This window comes from Tachysurus fulvidraco, chromosome 2 (assembly GCF_022655615.1).
Source record: "Tachysurus fulvidraco isolate hzauxx_2018 chromosome 2, HZAU_PFXX_2.0, whole genome shotgun sequence".
Classification (NCBI taxonomy): domain Eukaryota; kingdom Metazoa; phylum Chordata; class Actinopteri; order Siluriformes; family Bagridae; genus Tachysurus; species Tachysurus fulvidraco.
The window spans coordinates 31402836-31427344 of NC_062519.1; the positions used below are offsets into that span (position 1 = coordinate 31402836).

The window sequence follows — 24509 nt, forward strand, 5'->3', positions numbered from 1 at the left end:
TCCCTGCTCCATATTAGGCACCATTTAGGCACCCAAATCTAAAGAGTATATCAAATAATCATAGAAGACACATTTATTTACCTGAAATGGTATACATTTTATTCTGTGAAACAAAGGACCACATAGCAGGCATTGGTATCTTCAAATAAATCCAAGCTTTTCTAGTGACACTTCATTTCTGTAATCGTTTTTTAAATGCTTCCAGTTACATGTTTGGAGTTTTTTTTTAATAAGACAAATATAATATGTGATATTCATTATGTACTCATGGTTTTTAAATGCATTTCAGTATGGTGATTAATAATTTGGTTTGTTGGATGTCTACAAGCGAGGGAATAAATCAGGCCAAAAAGAACGCAACCAGCGCAAGATCGGTGGATCATCTGCTTTGACATGAACAGGCATTTAAAACACTCACATTTCCAAACAGAAATAAGAAAGTTAAAAATGAGTTTACAGGTATTTTAGTACACAAATAAAAATATACAAACTATTGCACAATGGAGGTAACGAAGACAAGTACAGCACGCCTGGGCATCTAATGAAATGTGAGGCTTCGTGTTATTTAGCTCCCAAAAAAAAAAAAAGAGGAAGTGAATGAGCTTAAGATGGTGTAAACTATTAACAGAACCTAACATCTGTCTGTACAGAATTTAACAAGACTTATTTTCAGATATAAATCTATTCAAAGGAGGTTTATCAGGATGTAGAAAAACAGTTCATCCAGACTAAAACTGTAACACTGTTAACGCTGAAACAAAAGTGGCGTGTTTCTGAGTAGGCATGTGCTCATGCTCCAGCTGTCTGCCCATGAATTCTGACCGATCAGAAAACATTGATGAATTTTCTATAACAGCAGCTCTGTTATAAATCACAGGTTTATATTGAAGTGCTCATTCTTATACATAATTGTTCCCATAGTAACAGTGTCCATGGGAACCTGATGGTTGATGGTCTTAAACATGTTTTTAACCTTTTTTTTTTTTTTTTTTTTGTCGTTCTCTCTTTTCATAGGAGTCATTACCGGTGTAAAATATTATAACTGTATTATAACTAATATTATAATCTTTGCATCACACCAACTAAATGATGATTATGTGCCTAAAACACAATGTTTCACTCCTTATTTGGTGTAGAACATGATCAATATTCTGCACATGCCTACTCATAACAGGAAGGGAAAAAATAAAAACTAAAATCACACCACTGATTGGCAAAAGAGTATTACAAGAGCAAACCAAAAATATTTGATTTTCAGTAGGCTATGTTACAGTTAGCAAGTGATTCTAAATTGCACACTGAATATCAGCGGCACCTTCATTCCAACTCTGCTAGTCCCTGAACCAAGTTCATTTCCCTGGCCAACAGAGAGGACTGCAGCTGAAGGGTGAGCAGTTAATGTTCGCAGCTTGAGGAAGTCTATAAAGTCCATGTGTCCATGGTGAGAAAGTTTGAACAAGAACAAATTCACTTCAAGCAACTCAAAATATTAAAACCACAGGTTTAAACATGGCAGGCAGTTCAAGTAAAATACAATAATGTTTTAGTAAAAGAACTCAGGAAACATCTTGATTAATACTGAAAGGGTAAAGCAGGGAACTGGCAATGTTAGCAGAATTTGTTCACAAGCTGTTTCTAATCAGAGTCTGGAACACGATCAGAACAAATATCATTGCATCTCACCATCTTTAGTGGATTGTACTTATGGAGAACAAATAAGCTTTATTTGGGGGGGGCGGGGGGGGGGACGGCAGGTGTCTCAATTATCGGCAGCAAATTAAAACAAAATGAAAATGATATGAGTGGATTATTTCACAGCCTCTCCTGCACAGGGTCAAGGTTTATACATCATGCGTCCGTGAACACTAACAAGTTGCAGAGCCGAATCGGCAAAGACGATCTGAACCTGTGCAGAGACTGGAGCTTTGTGTGTGTGTGTGTGTGCGTGTGTGTGTCAGACCAACAATAATTATATTAGACACCAGTCACATACCAGGCTGCTCAGCTCAGTGTCTATGACAGGAAAATAGAGAAGTGACTAAAACTTAAGAAATCATGAACATTCTAGTTTTAGTGTTTTGTCTTGAAGGCAAATTACAGAATTTCATGAATGGTCTTGCGTTTAATTTACCCGATTTTATACTTTGTAGTCTAGAAATGTTTGGTGTCTTTTTTTATACAAGAACTTTGCCAGTTTTTAACGTCTGTACAAACAGTGCTTATCTATGTGGAAGAGGGCCGACAGCAGTTTCCCAGTGTATTACGCTGCCCTGAGATGCAGCATTGATATGGCTGGCTGGCTTTACATGCTTCGGGTCTGTGAGAATGTTCTAACACAAAGGTAATGACTTTACCAACATGGAGTTCAGCAGCCAATGAGCTTCTTCTTCTGACAGCACATGTTTGGGGTGTTGTTTTAGCTCCATTGGACTGCACATTTTCTCAAGCATACAAAAAAAAGAAAAAAAAAAAGAAAAAAGAAAACCCTAAAAATGCATACGAGAGACACCAATCATGTCTTTGGGGTAAAGTTGAAATGTATTTTTCTTGTTTAAAATCAATATGGCTAGTAGAGTTCGCTCTGTCTCTCACTCTCTCACACACACACACACACACACACACACACACACACACACACACACACACACACACACACACAGGGTAGTGCAGGTTAAGTCAGTGCATGTAGAATGAACAAGCCCATTCACATAACACATGGGTTGCCCCGTCAGTACATTAAAATAAAACGTTTAAGACATTAAAAACTAATTACACACATCTCAACCACTCTCCATCACTCTCTCAGTCTCTCTCACACACTCACACACACACACTCACTTTCCTCTGCTGCAGTGATGTAAAGATGGTATACGAGATGGAAGAGCAGGTGTTCAGGTGTTGTTCATCTCAGCTTTGCTGAGTGCAATGGCCAGTTCCAGGTCCTCCTGCTCCTGCTGCCTGAGTCTCTTCAGCCTCTCACGCTCTGCTCGCTCGCTCTCGCGCTTGGCCCACTCCATCTGCTGCGCCTCATTCCCAAACTGGAGTATGAGAGAAAGAAAGAAAAAACAGTGGAGCTTGTGATCAGTGCTGACAGTTTCAACAAGTTGGCACATATAAAAAGATTTGTATGAGACTAAACTAAAATACACACACAGACAAAAAAATGTTTGGCCTTCTGTCAACATTGACCACCAAAACACGACATTTTTAAAATCGCTCTCCAATACAATAAAAAGTCATTGATTTTAGCAGAGGTGATAACACTAACAAAAGGGGACGTTCTAGAAGGCAGAGAGAAAGAAAAACACAATAACCAAATATTAGAGGACAAGAAGGCTATTTTTCCCCTTAGATGTACAGCAAGGAACAAGAAGAAAGCATTCCAGATATGAAGTGCTACTTAATAATAAGCAAGTCCTTCACTTCTTTTAACAGATTGACCACAAGCCCACCATCTAGTTTTCTATTGGCTCACAAGCCCTAAACTTGGGAAATCTCAGGTCAAAAGTTCACTTATTAATAATAATAATAATAATAATAATGATAATAATAATAATAATAAAATAACTCTTATTCTTGACTTTCACATCCTACTGTTCTTGATAAGACTGCTACTTGTATTGTCTCCTAAGTCACAAATGAAACAGATGATCTATAAATATCTGCACCTCTGAGCTATACAGTGGATGCAGAAAACATCACAATTGTCACATGATCTCAGCTTCCCATCAAAATACAGCCAATAAAGAAAATACGATAAACAGGTGAAGGATGTTTTGACACAAAAAGGTGTTTTGAACAAACCCCAGACCAGGAAAATGCCAATGCAGAATAACTGATTATCTATTAAAGGTCATCCTTCTTAATAAATATATGGGCTTGTAAGTATTCAACCCCCACTTGAACCTTTCCACATTTTATAGCGTTATAGCCTGCAATGGAAATATACTTGACTAGGATTTTATATCATGAATCTACAAAAATAGCTCATAAATTTGGTCACTTCTTTGACTAATGCCCCCTTTACCCGTATTGGCCTTTTTTGGCCTCCTCTAGGCAGTCGAAGTGTTCAGTGAGATTTCCAAAGTGTTTTTTTTTTAACTCTTAATTTTCCAGAACTGTGAAGTATGGTGGTGGTGGTAGCATCACAGGAAGGGTTATGTTTGAGCTATTGGTTGTTTCTCTGACTAATCCTCTCTGTACCCAGCCAGTGATTTTTAGTAGATGGACTCCTCTAGGCAGAGTTGTTGTGGTATTGTATTCTTTCTATTTAAGAATGGCATTAATGGTAGTGTGACTGATGATTGCGATATCCAAACCACTGAATGAATATTGAGGTCATGTGACACTTTAATTGCATACAGCTCGACTCAATCAACACATTATGTGATTCCAAAGGTTTCAAAGAAATGGGGAGTGAAAACGTCTACAATCTTAATGTTGTTTAACTGAAGATCATGTTGGTATTTTCCCATCACTTCAATAATAAGGGTCTATTTCCACTTAGTGAGATACAGGACGTAATACCCTTTAAGGCTGTTCTTCTACGGCTGGAAGAGTGTAAAGGGGGGGGTGAATATTTATGCATATAACTTTTTACATTTCTACCAAATTTTCTGATGATCTTACCTTCTTTTTTCCACTCCCTGCAAGTAAAAATTAGATCACACACAAATTTGTTTTTGAGAACACGTGTCACAGAAGACTGAGTGACTTGCACACAGACATAAGGCAGGATGAACAGACCACTAACACTAAGAACACACAATGGTCTTAAAATAAGGATTTTTAAAAGCAATAAACTCAAATAGGAAAATGAAACATGCACCAATTTCAAAATGTGAGGCTCCGAAACGCACAATTTCCATTGTCTTTGAGAACAGAAACTGATCAAACAGGATGGACATGAGAACAACATGCACATGACAAGGGGAAAAAAGATAGTGGCACTGGTGAGAACAAGGTCACCACTGCACAAAGGTGTGAAAAAAATAGCATTGCACTACAGAGCTGATCAAATCTGTATACTGTTTGATTAATTTCACATAACAGCAGCTCTCACAGCAGTGTAGCTCTGTATTACAGGTACATTTTACTGTGCTCTTCTAATACCTTATTGATTTTATAGTTACTTCCCCAGTTTCATTCATGTGTGAGGGGAAGTTTACAGAATTTACATTTTAAAGAAGTCTCCAATGTCCAAGTCTTATTAACATGCAAAAAGAAAGAAAAGAACGAGGTTAGTGAAGGAGCAGCTATTGCTCTCTGTCAATAATGCATCAAACTATAAATGAATACAAAACAAAATATAATGTACTTTAATAAATTAATCTAACTAACTGAATTACTCTCAGATTGTTGTGATGTAAGAGGAATAACACTGCGATGTGCTGTTACACGAAAATAATCAACGTCTATGTGGTAAATGCAAGTTTGCTTCACCCTGCCACCCTTTATTCTTCACATAAAGTCTCAAAGAACATTAAAGGCACTTTCTGGCAGAGGTGACCGATATTATTAATATTATTATTATTTAAAAATAATGGAATGATTTTATATTAATATATATATATATATATATATATATATATATATATATATATATATATATATATATATATATATATATATTTAGCATAGCCCATGTCCTCATTGCATGCACAAAGCACAAAGGCAGCACAAAGACAGGAGAATGACAGCTGAGAGAGATGATTAGAGATGAGTTATAAATAATGAATGCACAAACAAATCCCATGCTGAGAAATCTCCAGGCTGAGAGCTGAGTAGTGATACTGCTCCTTCCTGTCAACCAGTCACCATGGAAGCACCTCCAAAAGCCCCCTACTGCCAGTAACCCAAACCATTAACAACCCTCGGCCCCAATAAACCTACATGCAACCTTTTCACTTCCTGTCCTGTCTCAGAACAGTCATGTTTAACTATAACTATGAGAATGATAACCATTTATGTTGGAAAAAACATCTGGAAGACACTTTTATCCAAAGCAACTTAAATTAAATGTGAGGGGGAAAAAAAAAAGCCATGCTAACGGTCCAACAGTGGCTTTTTCTCTGCATGCCATGGGTCCGAAACCTGATGCTGATATTAAACAGATCATTAAAACAATGTTTTAATGCTATGCTTGCCTTGATCATGTGCCAGCTCACCATTCAGCAACACTGGCTATCAGGCTATATTGCAGTGTTGGAAACCTGGATTCTTATTGTTCAGAAGGTTCATTTACTACAACAGTCACGTTAAATTGTGAATTATGATACTGTGATATAAATCAACAACAAAATTTCCTGGGAGGAGTGTCAAGTGTCAGCACTTTTTTTTTTCCAGTTCTGCTTTGCAATTTCTCAAGATTACGACCGTCTTATTTATAATCTTTTTTTAATTTTATCGAGAGAGAGAGTAAAAATAAGCGAGGCTATTTCATGGACGTTCTCATGATTGTGTCTTTGATGTCTGAGGATAAATGGAATTTCTTTTTTTGCTAATAAAACTAACACCAAACATAGAAAGGTAAAGTACTGTAAATATATATATATATATATATATATATATATATATATATATATATATATATATATATATATATATATATATATATAAATATAAAATCATTTATAGAAAAATCTTGTTCCTCTGGCTTGTACCTAGTTAAGGTGAAACATGCTGATGAGTTTTATTTAAGAATAAAACTAATATATTAGGAGATTTCTCATCGTGATTTTTCATCGCAAAAAAAGTGGCATTTTTGCCCCTGGAAGGGTGGAAGTAGTGACCTTTTTGTCAAAGTGCCATATGAATCAGTATCAGCATAAACTCTTTGCTGGGGATTTTCCCCTCTCTCAACGTTCTACATCATTTCACGAAGTTGGTTAATCTCAAAGAGTAATGGCAGTAGAGATGGAGAGAAGCCAGCATGAGGCAACAGCATAGACTGAGAGCTACAGAAGCCAAATGGTGTGGTCTGTTCCAGAAACCTCACTAGAAAGCAGAGAGAATGTTTGAGGGAACAACGAAAATAAAAAACAATAAAGAAAAAAAAAAAGGTGGACTGGACAAGAAGAGTAGTATCACTAAGCTCAACTTACAGAGCTGAAGTCTGCAAAACCCAAGGAAGAATCTTTAGTGGCTTTACTTGAAGCAGATGGAGCAAACGGATCTTTGCCACTAAACGGGTCGCTGGGGCCCTTTTTATTCTGAAAGGGGTCATTAGCGTCTGAGCCAAAGGGCTGGAAGGGATCGCTCGACTTGGCTGAATCCACAGATCCGGATAGGTTAGTTGGAGTGCTTTTACCTGGAAGAGTTAAAACATAAAAATATTTTTTTCATTTATAAGCATTAGACAAAATGTGAGTCACATCCACCAACAGCAGCAGCTTCGTGTACAGTACACCAGGACGATCATAACTGAGCAGTAAAGAGGATGGGAAGTTTGTTGGTCAGACCATGAGTAGGGGTTTAGTGAAGTCACAGTTAGTCAAAGCATGTGATCCGGCGGTTACCTCAATGCTGACTCCACAAACATTTTACTCCTGTCCCTCTGTACTGTATGCTTTAGCTGTGTTTCATCTTGCATTACACTGCTACTCTCAGCATGTACCGAACTTTATCATACACAGCAGCTCTCAAAAACACAAAACAACATGCACTGTTTACCACAAATTAACCTAAAAACTGTTTGTTTTTAGCCGGTTCTCTTGTTTTTTTGGCTCCGCTTTTCTTTACAGATGCTCCTTCTTTAAGCTTACAACAACTGCATGATTAGCACGGACAGTGTACACTGTTTACTAACAGCACTTAAAGCAAGAATCTCATGACTTCCAATTTCAGATTCTTTGATTTTTATTTTAAACCCTTCATGGGCTTCCTGACAAGCACTCAGACCTTATTCTCAGCTGCCAGGTCTCTGATCTGATCCTTTTACATGTTTGCTTTCTGTCATATTACATTGGATGCCAGTGTTGGTTTATCTTTGTATGCTAATTCCAATTCATACTGCTGTGAAATATCAAGTCAAGTAGCTTTTATCGCCATTTCAACCATATATAGCTAACGCAGTCTCCAGGACCCTGGTGCTACACAGAACAACATTTTGCCGTTTTACAAAAATACCCTGTAGGTAATGGATGTGAGCTTATACTGTAACCATGACGCTGCTTTACTGTTCAGGAGCTGCATGTTATTTACATTTCCTTTCTGACTCCGAGTTATGAACTGTTAAAACTGTGCCACACCCTGATCAAGACTTACGCTTGTTTTGAGTCAGGAGAAGACTGTTTCTGCTCCAAAAACTGAACTGGGGAAGTGCTTGCGATAATATTTATAAAATGTACTGATTACCAGACACATGCATGCCTTTATGACTAACACAAAGCCTCTTCAAAAGATTAAACACCCACCCCAAAATCCCACAGCCCTTTCAGTCACACTTGTGGTGTGCCAATAATGCCACTTAAACTTCCAGTACAATGGCATAACACAAAACCAACTGAACTAAATTATAATAACATTATTATTGTTATATAATAACAATATCATTTATATTACATATTTTTAGCCATCATACCATTTATTATTAAAACTTGCATGTAACAAAAAATGTAAAACGCTGATGTTTGTCAATTACATAAAGCCAAAACACACTAAAAATGCTTACGTGTAACACTTTTTCGTGGGGGTGTGTACAACTGGCATAGCATCTCTCATGAGAACTTTAAACTGGTTCTTGGTTCCCCTTAAAGGTGTTAACCACAATGTGAACTGGGCTGTTATTTATATTAGACCAGCAATCAGTTTCTCTCTTTCTGTAAACGGAATAGCAAAACCACAACTTCGAGCTCCACCCTGACAGCTCAAACCCAGCGAAAACACAACCAGTGCTCATCATTGCTCCATTCACACCTACAATAGAAGAGTATGTGAATATAAGACTCAAAAACCTTTAACATAACGGGAATGTTTCCAGTCACCAACACAACCTGTCTGCAGTTTCATTGTTTTAACAAAAAAAATTCAGTGTAAAATAATATAGGGAAAAAAGGTAGGATATAAAATGGCAAATAATCTTAATTAGACAAAACGTGGATAATGTTGTGATAATATATAATAGTATAATTAGATGTGAGAGAGTTTTAGATGTGAGAAACATTTTAAACAAGAAAAAGAAAAAACACCGACACACACACACACACACACAGAGAAAGAGAGAGAGAGAAAGGAGAGATAAAGAGAGAGAGAGAGAGAGAGAGAGAGAGAGAGAGAGAGAGAGAGAGAGAGAGAGAGAGAGAGAGAGAGAGAGAGGAAGTGGGGAAGGGCGTGGAGATCAGCATTATGCTGCCATTGCAGGCAAACCGCAGTTGACGTGAGGCGCTCAAGTTTGTAACCATACCCCCTTTAATATACCAACTAAACCTCTACATCTAACCTCTTAAACACATTCACAATAAATAACATTTAGGAACAAATAAAAACATCTGTAGGAAGAGCTAAAAATAATTCAATAAAAGTTTCACTGCTTGAGTGAGCTATGCTGATTCTGCGGGAAAAAAATGTAGCTTTCTACATATAGTAAAAAAAACCTCTCATATAGTAAAATACACAGCATAAAATGTGCGTGTGTGCATGTGTGTGTGTGCGCATGTGTGTGCATGTGCATGTGTGTGTGTATGCTTGTGTGTGTGTGTGTGTGTGTGTGCGCGCGTGTATGCGGATTCTATTTCTTATTTTAGGAAAAAAAAATGCTGGTGTTTACTGCAAAACCCTTGTAATCATTTAGGTCATTTTTTTGGCTGAAAAATTTCAGTAGCGTCCCTAATAAATTTACTGATGTTCACTACAGATGTGCCTAGTGATAGCCAAGTCAAGTTGATCATACCAGCAAGCGAGGCTGAAGCTTTCAAGCAAAGAGAATCGAGTTAAATTGTGTGAAACTATTGCGAGACTAAGCGGGTTGGTATGAAGCCTTTCAGCTAATCGGTTCAGATCAGAGTCCAAAAACACAAACACAACTGTCAGTCACTCCAAATTCTCACAGAATTCATGGTGTAATTTTGAGTGTGAATTTATAACAGTGTTAAGTAGGTCAAAATGAGGCACTCCCATGTATTCAAACACCATCCATTGCTCCCTAAATGAAAGAGAGGAATTCAATACAAAAAGTTGAACTGAAGAAAAAACATCCTACCCACTATAAGAGATGTACATGCAGTTTTTCATTTACAGTCTTTTAAATTATTATTTTGTAAGAAGTAAGGCAAGATGAGTTAAAAAAACCCAATACGGATCTATTCTAACCCTTCAGTTCCTGTTTACCTCAGGGAAGAAAAGAAAAAAAAAAGAGTGATTAATCTTCATCTTGATAAACTGTGAAACTGAGTGTGAAACATGTGGGCAGGTTTGCTGCTAAGCGAGTCACATGAAACACACACGGAGACCTAAGAATGAATAGTGTAAGCACTGTGTGACCTGTGTGACCTGGTGTTCGCCACTAACACGTAAACCTACCGCTGGGAGGCTTGGGCCGAGGCGGTATGGTCTTCTTGGGTGGGAGAGCTGGAGTGTCCTGGTTTTGGTCGAAGGGGTCCTCAGAGAAGGTCTGCTGTATGAAATCACAGACATGGACATGAGGTCAGACTGACACATCAAGAGGATGTTCAATCACACATGTACGAAGGAATAATCTAAGTTTGAGAGGGACTGGAAAACAGACACCGAACAAATTTTGTTTTTTTAATGTATCTCCTTGAGAGCTTGTAGAACTGTCAGAGCTACTGTTAAAGAAAATAAACAAACACCATCTAACTAATCAGAATCGAGAATTCACCCTTTGAACTTACCTTCGACATCTGACTGAAATCAGCAAAGCCACTGTTGTTGCTGCCAAATGAGCTGCTGCCAAAAGGGTCCAGAGTCCCAAAGGGGTCTGAAAGGGGGAAAAATTGTAATCATTTTAATTTTATATATATATATATATATATATATATATATATATATATATATATATATATATATATATATATATATATATATATATATGTGTGTGTGTGTGTGTGTGTGTGTGTGTGTGTGTATATATACACACACACACATATATATATATATACACACACACACACACACACACACACACACACACACACACAGACACATAAGTACACACATATATACATACAAATGAACATTCTTTTTAAGACTTTTTCAGACCTAAATATCTAACAAACTTTCTACTACAGTTTGATTGTCTTGTCAAAGGTTACAGAAAGTCTCACTGCAACATTTCTGTCTGCTTCTTGCATTCATGTAACATTCTTCTCTTGCATATATATATATGCATAATCATTGTCATTCTTTTTTTTTTTGTCTTCTAACCACTACAAATAAAAAACACAGCCATGCACTTCCTGGCATCGCTGTAAAAACAGTGTAACAGAACATGTTTACTGAAACAGCAGAGGAATGTCACATCCTTTTTAAAATTGGCAGAACACTCGAGAGCAAGCAGTCAGAATGCTGAGCATGGGAACTCATTTCACAGCATCTTCTTGCTTCACAGCTTTTCAGAGCCCTGTTTTGGGGACCAGAATTGACTCTGGGGTTAATATGTGTGAAACCAGTAACCTTTTAAGAGCCACAACACTAAGACTTTTAGAGAAGAGCTGAAATGGATTCAAAGCTAGAACTGTCATTTACTTTGATAGCAACTTTTATTTCATGACAATTTATATAATCTTGACAACAGTTATGTCAGTGTGATGAAGTGGGAGATGACTCCGCAGAGACGCTGTACCTGAGCCTTTGTGTTTGGGGCTGGTGGAGGCGAAGGGGTCGTTGCTCGAGAAGTTATGAGACTACAAACAAAGAACAGAAGGGGTGAAAAAAATTATTATTGGCCAAGCACACGTATTTTTAGACAGCACACACTGTAAGACATTAAAGACAGGGACATAGAACCCCAGAGATAAAGTGTAATAATAAACACACAATTTTACAAAAAAAAAAAAAACAAAAAAAAAAAACATAGCACGTGTCAGGCAGTGTGGCCCTGTGCTAACAGCAAAAACAATCAAATCGGAGTGTATTTAGCTTACTCTGTATTTAAAATGAACACAAGTTTATGTAGGTTTATGCAGTTCAGTTCATGTAAGAGGTAAAAAGCAAATCACCTACATAACACAAACTTCAGTATATTACATTGCAATGCATAAAAACCGTAAATACTCTAATACGATTTTTCACCATGCTATTTAATTCACCAGTGGTTCAATCAAGCTACATTAAGGTAACAGTGGTGACATTGTCGAGTGCCACTTGCTATTTGAGGTGAGTCTAGAAGAAGCAGTGGGTAAAAAAGCAGTGTGTATGTATGAACTTTTTATGTGCTGTTTGTGAACTCAGACGGAGTCTTACAGAGCTGGAAGGGTTCGAGTGGGTCAGTTTCATTTCAGTTCGAGTTTATTTACGTTGAGACGTTTCCATGCTGAAAAGTGAGTTTAAACAAAAAACAAACAGATCCACACTCTCTCATGCCTGCTTTCTGAGTCCTCTTTCTCCTCAGCCAGTTCAGTGAGCCAAACCTATAGAAAGAATGTACATTCTTTGTGTTTCACCATTGAAAGAGCCTACAGTCATAATTGTTTTCTAAACTGTAAAATGCTATGATTAAACTGTAAACGCTGGCAGAGCTGTGAACAGAAATGGATACTAAGCAATTAAGTGCAAGTTAAAAAAAAAAAAAACATAACAGTTTGCAACAAGGAGAGAGTCACGGAGACAAATACTGGTCAAAATAATGTAGGTGTCACGGTCCTCAAATTTATGAGGCAATTGATTTCATGAGGAAATAAGCTCTTCTGGTTTCTGTTGTTTTTGACACACACTGAAGTGAAATCAAATATGCTGTGACCAGGGGGCGAGAGGTCAGTTCTCTGTTTGATGATTGTTTTCTGTTCACTTCATGGCTCTGAAGGAGAGTGGGTTTTTGAGGGAGGACAGGATTGAGTATGACTGGCTGAACAGTTTATCCATACAATAAGAATGACCAAAAGCTGTTCTAACTGTCAGCCTTCCACGTGTTCAGTTTAAGTGGGAATCTGGGTTAGGACCAGCGTTAATTCAAGAAGGATGATGTAATGAAGGAATATTTTTAAATGCTCAGTTATGGACAATGTTAATCTATTCAATTATCGGTAATTTTGATTAGATAATAAATATTAACCCATTTTTACCCACCGGTTGTTTGTACTGTTTAAAAGTCTGGTTCCAAGTTGTCCGATATCTAATTGTCCACCTCTAATTGCAACAATAATAATGATTATGTTTACTCCTGGGAGACGCAATTATTAACCCAAACTATGTAATCATTATAGAATATATATACACAGCAATAACTTTATAATCAGCTGAAAACAGTCTTTTTGTTCCAGTCTTTTGTTCCATACACATTAGTAGCATAAAAATCCACATAAACATCTTGCAATTTAATGGTGCAAATTGATTTTTTCTTCTTCTTTTGGCTGCTCCCTGTTTGGGAACACCACTGCAGATTAGGTGGTCCGAATATTAGATTTGGCACAAGTTTTATGATGGATGCCCTTCCTGATGCAACCCTCCCATTTTTATCTGTGCTTGGGACCGGCACTGAGCGTTAACACTTTAGTGGCTGGGTTTGCTCCCTGCCCAGGAATTTGACCCTGGCCATGGCAATAAGAGCACGGGATCCTGCTGCTGGACCACCCGGGGACTTACAATTTAATTTCACAAATAGAAAAGTTACTTTATAAAATTAAGTGAATAAGTTAAAAGCTTCCAACTTGAACAGTTACAATGTGCATACAGTAGATATAACTTACATCATCAGTAGTTTAGTCTGCCTAATCAAAAGTATTTGTTTTCTATTTTTATTGTCTAAAATGATTACACACAAAAATCACATCACAAGCCTTTTTTCCCAGCAAAGGAATATCGCAATCATATAATGTAGCAATATAATTGCAATATGCTATTTTTGTTCTCATTTTGTAGCCCAGTGTGTTTGGCAACACAGAACAGACATTTGTCAAAGTGCATGGCGAAGGTTGGTCAAGGTTTAAAACATATAAATGGGAGTTTACACTGATAACTAACATCAGAAGTCACTTGTTCTTAACTGAAAATGATGGCAACATTATGAGGCGGATTCAAATGAAATCAATCTGGGTGAGAATCTGGCATAATGTCCACATAAGCTGTGACTCTTCAACATACATCAGCTGCTTGTTGTTAAAAAGAATTAGCAGTTTATAGCCTCGGGTAGACTTTTTATTGGCTGTATGACAGAAGTGAGCATAATGACTGAACGTAGTGACTTTTCCTTAACTGTGACTTATTGTTGATCCAAATCTTGACTATCATCCAAAACAGAATTTAAAAAAAATAAAAAATCTAAAGCCATTAAGAACAGTTACAAGCGGGGAGGGTAGGCAACTCCTTTTTGCCAAAGGCAATTGGTGCCAAAAAAACAAAAACAAAAAACCCCCACACAAACCACACACACACACAAGATGATTCTAGCAATCTACAGTGCTACTAACTTTAGTGATAAAGGACTGTTGGGAGTTCAACTATTTTCATGTGGCTTGAATCCAAAACACACCAGATTGAGCATTCTGCGGAGTTTCTTTTTGTTTTCAGCATTCAGAACGTCTACCACTAAGTGTATAAAAAGGCGTGCCTCTCATGACAAACATCTTCCTGTCCTAAAATGCTGTGAGGATATTTTTGACTCACTTATGATATATATAGCCCGCCGTATTGTACCCCTTGTCTGGCTGCATGGTTACCTTTACAGGAAGTGTAGCACTTTTACTGAAAGGGTCCGAGCTGGTGAAGGGATCAGCTTTGGCCGGTCTCTTGAAGAAGTCTTCTGACATGGACTTAAATGGGTCGGTCTCTTTGAATGGATCTCCGCCAAATGGATCTGTGTGGGAAGAGAGGAGAAAGTTTTCATAAAGAGATACAGTATTAGGCATCAACCAGTTCAGTACCACAGATTCTACTTAATTTCTTTAAAAAAGTTCCTTTTGTCGGATTATATAAGACGATATAGGCACTGTAATTATTAGAAAGTGCATTTTACTGTATTTAATATTTTAGTCTTTTCTAAATTCTAATATTTTATGTTTTTTTATTACAGTTCTAATATTCTCCTTTAATTACATATACTAATATTATATAGATTCTATTAATATATATCAGTCTTATCAGTATATGTTTGGAGTATGCCCGAGATTTTATTTATCGGATTGAAGGCCAAATGTTTTGTTCTTTTTTTTTTTATTATTCCTATATTTTCTTTATGATTATTTGTAACAATATTTTATTGGCAGCTTAACTGTAAACTACATTGTGTGCACATTCATTTCTTACACAACCTCATTATGATGCCACACCTTTAAAACAAGCCCACTGTACACTTTCCAAATGACCTCGATATAGTATGAGAGTTGGAGAACTGAAAGCTGAATATGAGAAAGAGAGAAGTGTGCCACTGCAACCCAACATGATGCTGCAATCCATGCAAATCTCAATGCAAGACCAGACTGTTTCCCATCATGCATTAGGACAGAGCAGATACCTGTTGCTGTGGGAGGCTGCTTGGCAAAAGGATCATTCTGGAAGGGATCACCTAGACAGAAAGTGAGCACGGACAGAAAGAAGAAGGAAAAATAGGAGAGAGGAATTTATATGCCAGCGCAAGCCAGACCTCAAAGACTAGTCACATGATGTCTCACATCCAAGTAACAAAAACAATCATTTCAGCTCAGAGACAGACTCAGACTTGTGAAGGACAAGGGTTTAACAAATGTTTACAAACACACACTCTCACACACACCGAGAGAGAGAGAGAGAGAGAGAGAGAGAGAGAGAGAGAGAGAGAGAGAGAGAGAGAAAGAGAGAGATAGAGAAACAAGACAGACAGAGAGAGACAGAGTGACAAAGACAGAAAGAAGAGAGAGAAAGAGAAATGAGGATATGAGCAGAACCTTTGAAAGGGTCAGATTTGAAAGGGTCTTCAGACTGAAAGGGGTCTGTGTGCATCTCCTGAGAGTTCGTGCTGAACACACTAGCCTTCACTTTAAATGGGTCGTCCTGCACACACACACACACAAAAACAACACAATGACTATAAATAAAATGTATAGTTACGTAGTTAATTCAACATCATTTTAATAATATGAAATATTATGAAAAGAATATGAGAAACAATATGAAGGTTATACCATGACACCAAAGCCCCCGTTCTCCTTGTCGGGAAACCCCTCGCTCATGTCAGCTAGGTTAGTCATGCTGCCTCCATGTGTACCGTTCAGAGCACTGCTGTACTGCTCAATGCTTTTGCTAATCTCGTGCTGATTGTCCTGAATCTGAGAGAGCTTGCTGCGAGCCTACAGCACAAAACACAAACATAACTGGAACATATAGACAACAAATACACTTGCGAAACAATATTAGTCTACATTCACAACATATTACTTCTATCGTGAACACTGATGGCTAAGTGTGGACACATCGCCCTCTAGTGGACTGCAGTACAATGAGAACACCTACACATGACTACACATGTAACTAAACATAACGTGTATATTTTAAGCTGTTTACTGATATGTAATGTGAAGTCTCCCTTTAACTGTGGCAAACAACCTGATCCCCAGAGTTCCATCATTTGTCTAATGTTTTCTACTAAGAATAAGAAAATCAAGGTTACAAGCTAGCTTAGGTAATCAACAACAAACTGGTCGATATTTCTTCATTCGTTCATTGGAAATAAAAGAAATATTTTTCGGCAGTGTCTTTTTACTACAACGAATGTTACTATAATAAATACTATATATTTTACTATATTTCCTTTTACATTACTGGTGAAACAGCTTCATGATGAAATCCCTGACTCAATACTATGAGACTTATGATGCAGAGGAGTTAAAAGCTCCACAGCTGTGACCTGGTTGATCTCGTCTTGCGTGGCCTTCAGGGACTTGATGATGGTCTCGAGCTGGATCTTTCCGGCCTGCAGACTCTGCTCCAACTGACTTTCCTCCTGCTGTAGCCGGGTTAAGTCCGCTTTAGCCCGACTCAGCTCCTCCTCCTGGTTCAGCAGGTCTGACTCCTGACAATGGATCTGACTCTGAAGCGAGGAGATCTGAACACACACAAAAATCAAACTTCTTTTCTTTTAAACATTGCACTCATGTCAAATGAACTCTTGTTCATGTTGCCCTCACCATTTGGGACTCTTCCTGGCACTTCTGTCGTACTTCATTGAGCATGTCCTCCAGCTTGGCTTTCTGCTGATCCATCTCGTCCAGTCGATCCTGAGCGTCCTGTTTCTGGGCCTCTAACTCCTGCAGACTGCATGTTTCTCTGTCCAGATCATTCTGCATTTCCTGATTATAAGGACCCAAAGTAAATCAAGTCCAGTGTCCTCGGAAAAGATTTACAAACCCCAAATATTAATAAAGTTACTAAAGCAGTTGAAGTTGACAGTGCTAGCATGATCACAAGTATAATAAATAATGTATAAATCTAACTGAAATTGCTGTTCAATATAAATTTGTGGTCACAAATTAAGCAATGATTAATTCCTTTTTTAATGTAATCAATTCATATTAAAAAAAAAGAAATAAAAACTGCTACATTTTAAAAAGTAACGAGTTATTGTACTTCACTGTTGTATAAACTTTGAGTGAACCTGGTGGTATACTTTAAAGATGTACTATATATACTTTAAGTGACATAAAAAGAAAAATCTATACATTTTTTTTAAAGAACACCGTGCACATCATTCTAGTACATTCTGCAGCATTCAAAGTCACCAGGACCAAAGCAGCTTCATACGTGTTGACATGTCACCACACCTGAACCTCAGTAGTTTTGTGTCTGATGGCTTCCTCTGCCTCCCTGATGTCTTGCTCCAGTGTGTATTTCTCCCTGATAACACAAAGAGATGAACAACAAAACACAAGATTAAACTGTGTGTGTGTGGGGGGGGGACACACCTCATCGTGTCCTCTCTCCATCTCAGGTAAACCTCTTTCTCTCTCAGCTCTTTGGCTTTGAGTTGCTGTGACACTGTTTGCTGATGTCTCCTCCATCAGCAAACAGTGTCACAGCAACTCAAAGCCAAAGAGCTGAGAGAGAAAGAGGTTTACCTGAGATGGAGAGAGGACACGATGAGGCTTACGTTTTAAGGAATATTCACAGACAAAAAATTTTTTTATTCCGTAATGTAAACAGCTGCAAGCCTAGTGATTTCTGTGACCCCCAGTCTTGACCAGCCAACTTTTTTAATCCCAGATTACAGCTAAGGACTGTATGCTTTACCACAAGTGAATAATAATCTATGAAATATTTCCTTCCATTGATTTATCAGGTCTATAAAGCAGATGTGATAAAAAAAAATAAAATAAAAAAATAAAATCATGCCAGGGTTAGAGAATATGGCTAACTGTAAAGAATATTTATAAGTGATGTTTGTGTGTGTGTGTGTGTGTGTGTGTGTGTGTGTGTGTGTGTGTGCGTGTGTGTATTCACATTCATGCTTGTGCATCTTGTGTATATCTGGGTGACTTAAAAGGTGACATCCACTAGATGGCACATCAGAGCTGAAACTTTCCTGTCTTGCAGATTTCCAAGTCAGACAAATATGATTAGCATTTTCATTAATAGGGATTAAATGCACGGACAAGCACTGACTTCCATTAAAAATTCTGCCGTCATCGTCACTGTTGGCACTCTGTGGTCATTCATTCAAATGTATGTGCTAATCGAGACAATCAACATAACTGGTACACAAAACAGAGCTTTCAGTGAGTATGAAGGTGACATGAGAGGTTTGTAAACTTCAGTCGCTAACTATAACAGGAAAGCCGGTTAGTGATAGAACTCAACAGCAAGCTAGAATAGAAAATCAGTTCGGAAGTGGTAATTACGAGAATGTTGTCTACACATGCTTTGTTGTCAAAAAGAAAATGAAACATGGATAACGTCAGGTTCATTCATGCAGCATTCATTTAATTGTGGCTTGTTTGAATATGGTAAATGGTAGCTCAATGGTTGAGATGCTGGTCTGATCAGAAGGGTTTGAGTTCAGATCCCAGGACCACCAAGTGGCCACTGCTGGGCTCTTGAGCAAATCCTTTACCCCTTCACTGTTTATTTGTAGAAATGCGATAATTTTGCACTTATGCCTCAACTCTGCCAAAAATAACACATGCCACATGGAAAAAAATAAACATAAACCCTTTTCTCATAACAGAAAGATACCTCTGCAGCTGAGAAATCTCCTGACTCAGATCATCCAGCTCTTTGATTCCTGTAAATTCGCCAGATCCCACAGAACTGGAGCTGTCCTACAGAGGAGTACACACACACACACACACACACACACACACACACACACACACACCACACACACCACACACACCTCTTAGTCTTACAGCCTTCAAAAGGAAGGCAACACCACAGCACCTAACAAGCAGGAGGGCAAAACACCACACATGAAACCACCAGGAGAGGAGAAGAGAAGAGAAGAGAAGAAAAGAGAAGAGAAGAGAAGAGAAGAGAAGAGAAGAGAAAAGAGACAAGGTGCTTAGGGTTCACCTCCATGTTTTCTACAACACACATCACCACTCACAGCACAAATGCTTTTTAACACAACACTGCTGCTAAAAGCATTTGCTGATTTCTTTTTTGGTACATTTTACATACCCAGGAGTTGTACATTATTGTCTGATATAAGAAAGACACATCAGCAGCATTAAATATAAAAAAAGAAAAGAAAAAAAAGAAAAATGTTTAATGAGCTGCATTCTCCTTCTGTTTAATTTGTTTTTTTTTGGGTTTTTTTTAAGAAAAATAACTGACTACCAGTGTTTCTGGACCATAAGTATTAAACACTACCTGAATGTTGTCTGCCACATTAAAGCACAATGCTGTGGTGTTTACTGACTGGGGCCATCCTTAAAAATATTCGTGTTTGCTGTAACCCGACCAACTCAATTTTTTTCCGACCGACTTGCCGGTTGTAAATTTGCGTTAAGACCGACCAACCTTTTTTTACTCTTGCCTAGGCCTACATACAAACGAAGGCTACGTTCTTTCTTTTAAATAAAAACCCGTGACGTCATCCATGTTTACACTATTGGTTAACGGATGTCACACTATGGCCTGTGCTTTCGCTTCGTCTCATTCTCTCATTCACTGTCAGAGTCAACGGTTCGCGCTGCAGCTATAGTAAACAAAATGTTCGCGGTCACCTTTCAAAGTCATACGGGTTCGGGCACCATAATACATCTAAAAAATCCATTAAAACAGCTCGACACCGCTTTAACTTGGCGGTTGCAAATGAGGTTTGCAATGATGCGCCCGAAGGCACAGGTTGAAGACCCAGTCAGTGACGTCACGATATGCTAATCTGTTTAAATTCATACCTACGTAAATCACCATCACCAAAATTGTACATAAAAAAATATATAGACCTACCTACCGACCCCTTTTTTTTTTTTTACTGTTACTGCAAACCAAAATATTTTTAAGGATGGCCTGGGGTTTATTCAGTTTACAATAGCAATTACTATGTTACATTTTTTCTAAAGTGACAACGTGAAAAGTAAAAAAAAAGACGTATGTTGATCTGACAACATTTTCTGTAAGGAACTGTTTAAGATTATTAAAAAGAGTTAAAGGTAAAACTAGGGTTGGGAACCGACCCTATTTAAAGCGGTCACTTTAAATAGCCATGTCTTACCTCATGAATATTAATTGTTTACAATGTTTACCGTCACGCACCCAAATTAACGCAGCTTATCACAGAAATCAGTCACGGTGCTGAGGTACACTTTGTGTTAAACATGTCTAAAAAAAAAAGTCTAAAGTGTGGATTCATTTCCAAAGCTACAACAATGAAGCAAATCTACCCCCTCTGAGCGAGTTTTCTCCACAGCTGGAGATAGAATAAGCCAGGAAAGGTCTCGTCTTCGACCAGAGAAAGCAGACATGTTCGTTTTTCTTCAGAAAAATTGCTGTTTTGCTAAGTTGTAATTCTGGATGTTAAATTTGATGTTGGATTTAGGCCATCCTTAAAAAATATTTTGGTTTGCAGTAACAGTAAAAAAAAAAAAAAAAAAAAAAGGTCGGTAGGTAGGTCTATATTTTTTTTTTTCAAGTTTCAATGTTACAATTTTGGTGAAGGTGATTACGTAGGCATGACTTTAAACAAATTAGCATATCGTGACGTCACTGACTGGGTCTTCAACCCGTGCCTTCGGGCGCATCATTGCAAACCTTATTTTGATGCTGAGCACAGTTTTTCCAGAACTTCGTTAAAGCGGTGTCGAGCCTATGTTTACTGCCACCATAATACATTTTTTAAAATGTACATTCTTTTTTAAAATGTATTATGGTGGCAGTAAACATTTTGTTTACTGAAGAAAAGTTCGGTCGGACTTGAAGCAAAAAAAAGAATAATAATTTGAGTCGTTCCTAAATTGACAGGGTCGGTCGGGTTACGGCAAACAAGAATATTTTTAAGGACGGCCTTATTTAAATTGATATGAATTGAAATGCTCTGTTTAAAATATTTAAGGAGTGATTAATAAACACAAATGGAATTGTTTAAGTATTGTGCATTATTTTTCACATTTCTTTAATTATGGATTCGGAATCAGAACCGGGAATCGTAAGGCAGAACTGGAACCAGAATCGGAACCGGAAAATTTCTTTTGATACCCAACCCTAGGTAAAACTGTTACTAACCGTTTTGATAAAGAGGATTTTTATGGTTCCTCAGTACAATAATATGGTTTGATTTCCATTTTCACTGGAGCAACGAGATTAGTCTATAATTTGTCATTTCTGCTTACACATTTAACATTTTTAACCTGACATAATGCTTAAATAATACTGACAGAAGCCAGAATTGTATCACAAAGTAACTTGAATCTACATATTTTATTTGATAAATGCCTTTATTTGAAAATGAATATATGCAACATGTTTATTTATGTGTGTGTTTAGATTTACATCATGTCTTGGCTGATTGAGTGCTTTTGAAAGACATCCGTTTCTCTGATACATTTCGTTCTCTGATTAACTTTGACGGCTTTTAATCCTACTGTCGTTGCATACACATTTATATACATGTATCAAATCAACAGCATGGACTCACTCTGCGCATTTCAGTCAGCGCTGCCATCTCAGAGCCCACAGGTGTCATGTACCCTGACATATTCTGTGGAAAAAAGAACCATATTAACAGTACACTAAACTTCTCCTTCACTTAAGCAGTACACTACTCCATTACTAAGTAATATAAGCTGTCTCCCAACTCAGCAACCAATTGTTAAGGTCTTCATTAGGGTGTTGAAAGTGTTTGATATTTATCTATTTATTTTATAAGCAGTAAAGTTTAGTTACTCACAGGGGTTCCTCTCTCGGACGGAGGGATCATTTCTGGGGTCAGTGCCTGTGGAGGATCCAATCCTTTGCTCACTTTCTGCTGAATGAAGTACATGGCCAAAGCAAACTGCTCTCGTGTCAGCTTCCCAATCTGCCGTGTGTCTGACAAAGCCCTAGACAGACAACAGGCTGAAAGTTACACTGCATATACTCACCTGGCCACGCCCCTTCCTCTCTTAAAAACCCTCACCTGACCACACACCTTCCTCTCTTAAAAACCCTCACCTGGCCACACCCCTTCCTCTTAAAACCCCTCATCTGGTCATACCCTTCCTCTCTTAAAACCCCTCATCTGGCCATACCCTTCCTCTCTTAAAACCCCTCATCTGGCCATACCCTTCCTCTCTTAAAAACCCTCACCTGGCCATGCCCCTTCCTCTCTTAAAACCCCTCACCTGACCACACCCATTCCTCTCTTAAAAACCCTCACCTAGCCATGGCCCTTTCAGCTCTTTCCTGTGTCCACCTGCCCCGACCCCCTCTGCACTGTACTCCTGTCCTATTACTTTCTTGACAGTGAACCAGATGTGTATTATTTCTCCATCAGTACAATGGTTCTCACCATATATGTGCCAGAAGGTTCTGTGGAAGGCCAGACTGCATGAAGATGTCTTTCACTTCATGGCCGCTGACAAAGCCATCGAGGTCGGCGTCGGTTTTGAGGAAGATGTCATCGTAGCGTCCTCTGTCTGCTGCTGTCACCACCCAGTTTACAGAGTGCTAATGACACATAAATGGAAAAATAAAGCAGGAAGCTTATAAATTATGTAAAATGCTTTTAGCGGTTCACTCTACACACTGAAACCGAGCTTCATCTGAGCTAATGCACTTGAGCTGGATGTCAGCATTAATAATTCACAACTTTTCTTTAGAAATGATCAATAAAAAAAGAAATGGAGTGTGAAATGGTATCAGTCTTTAGTGGTGCCATCTGCTTCCTCTTTCCTACATTCTGTGTTAGTGTGCCAGGTACACAGTGTTTGTTTCACAGTAACAGTAAAGAAAACATTCAAATACAACACCAACCTAAAGAATTCAGAGATATTAGGTCTGAGAAACATGGATAGAAATCTTATCTGATACAAAGGCATTAAAAGTGTGAGTGTGTGTACCTGTGTGGATTTGAGTGTGTGTTTAGGTGACAAGCTCCCAGCGCTGTTCAGTGAGTTCATGCTGCCGTGTGATGGTGTGGATCGCAGGCTGTCTTTAGGAGGAGGTGGGCTTCCTGGCAGCACGGGGGTCATGCTGGATAAGGATCCCACAGACTTCTTGCGTTTGGATGGAGGGATGAGAGACGAGGGCAGAACAGAGGGAACAGGCTCCTTCTCCAGAGCACGATACACCAGGTGCATGGCCTGAGATTAAAAACAGATCTGTTTTCTCCATCATATTTAAACATGCTTTAAAACATCCACTATCACATTCATTTTAAAGACTATATATATATATATATATATATATATATATATATATATATATATATATATATATATATATACACACACGTATATATATATATACGTACGTATATATATATATATATATATATATATATATATATATATATACGTACGTATATATATGTATATATATATATATATATATATATATATATATATATATATATACACATACATAGCTGGGCAAGTTAACGAGTTTTTATCGCGTTAACGCATTAATTAATTAATAATTAATTAACGCAGACAATTAGTTTATCGCGCGTTAACATACTTTTTATTTTAAAAGTCCGTTGCTCACTGCGTTTGAATACACATAGATAGACTGGGTCACAGGAGGGGTGGGATGTATATTAGTAGGCTACTGGCTGCTTGGGATAAGCGTCATCACGCGTCTCAACCAATGAAAGCATTTGTTGTGTGCCTAAGAGAGCTACAGCATGAAACAGAAAATATCTGGTGCGGACAGAAAAAATGGAAAAAGGTACCGAAATCTTCTGGACATAATTTTTTTTTTTTACAAACTAAATAAAAACGTTAGTTTTT

The 24509-nt window shown here is 37.8% G+C and overlaps 1 protein-coding gene across 10 annotated transcripts in view; it reads right to left on the reverse strand.

Moving 5' to 3' along the window:
• Positions 1-205: 205 nt before the first annotated feature.
• Positions 206-24509, reverse strand: part of eps15l1a (epidermal growth factor receptor pathway substrate 15-like 1a) — a 32633-nt gene continuing 8329 nt past the window's right edge. For 3 of the 10 annotated variants that reach the window (XM_047806877.1, XM_047806858.1, XM_047806865.1), the window contains 18 exons: positions 23619-23861; positions 23069-23226; positions 22469-22619; positions 22217-22279; positions 19759-19779; positions 19315-19400; positions 17907-17979; positions 17274-17435; positions 16994-17191; positions 16272-16436; positions 16035-16140; positions 15626-15676; positions 14832-14968; positions 11801-11861; positions 10851-10936; positions 10519-10612; positions 7104-7309; positions 206-3038 (listed from right to left, as the gene is read on the reverse strand). In XM_047806877.1, the coding sequence (XP_047662833.1) occupies positions 2892-3038; positions 7104-7309; positions 10519-10612; positions 10851-10936; positions 11801-11861; positions 14832-14968; positions 15626-15676; positions 16035-16140; positions 16272-16436; positions 16994-17191; positions 17274-17435; positions 17907-17979; positions 19315-19400; positions 19759-19779; positions 22217-22279; positions 22469-22619; positions 23069-23226; positions 23619-23861 (2208 nt within the window). In that variant the 3' untranslated portion in view covers positions 206-2891. Of the gene's footprint in view, positions 3039-7103; positions 7310-10518; positions 10613-10850; positions 10937-11800; positions 11862-12420; positions 12588-14831; positions 14969-15625; positions 15677-16034; positions 16141-16271; positions 16437-16993; positions 17192-17273; positions 17436-17906; positions 17980-19314; positions 19401-19758; positions 19780-22216; positions 22280-22468; positions 22620-23068; positions 23227-23618; positions 23862-24509 lie in introns of those variants that run through there. The other 7 variants (XM_047806859.1, XM_047806881.1, XM_027158954.2 and 4 more) reach the window with 7 other exon arrangements.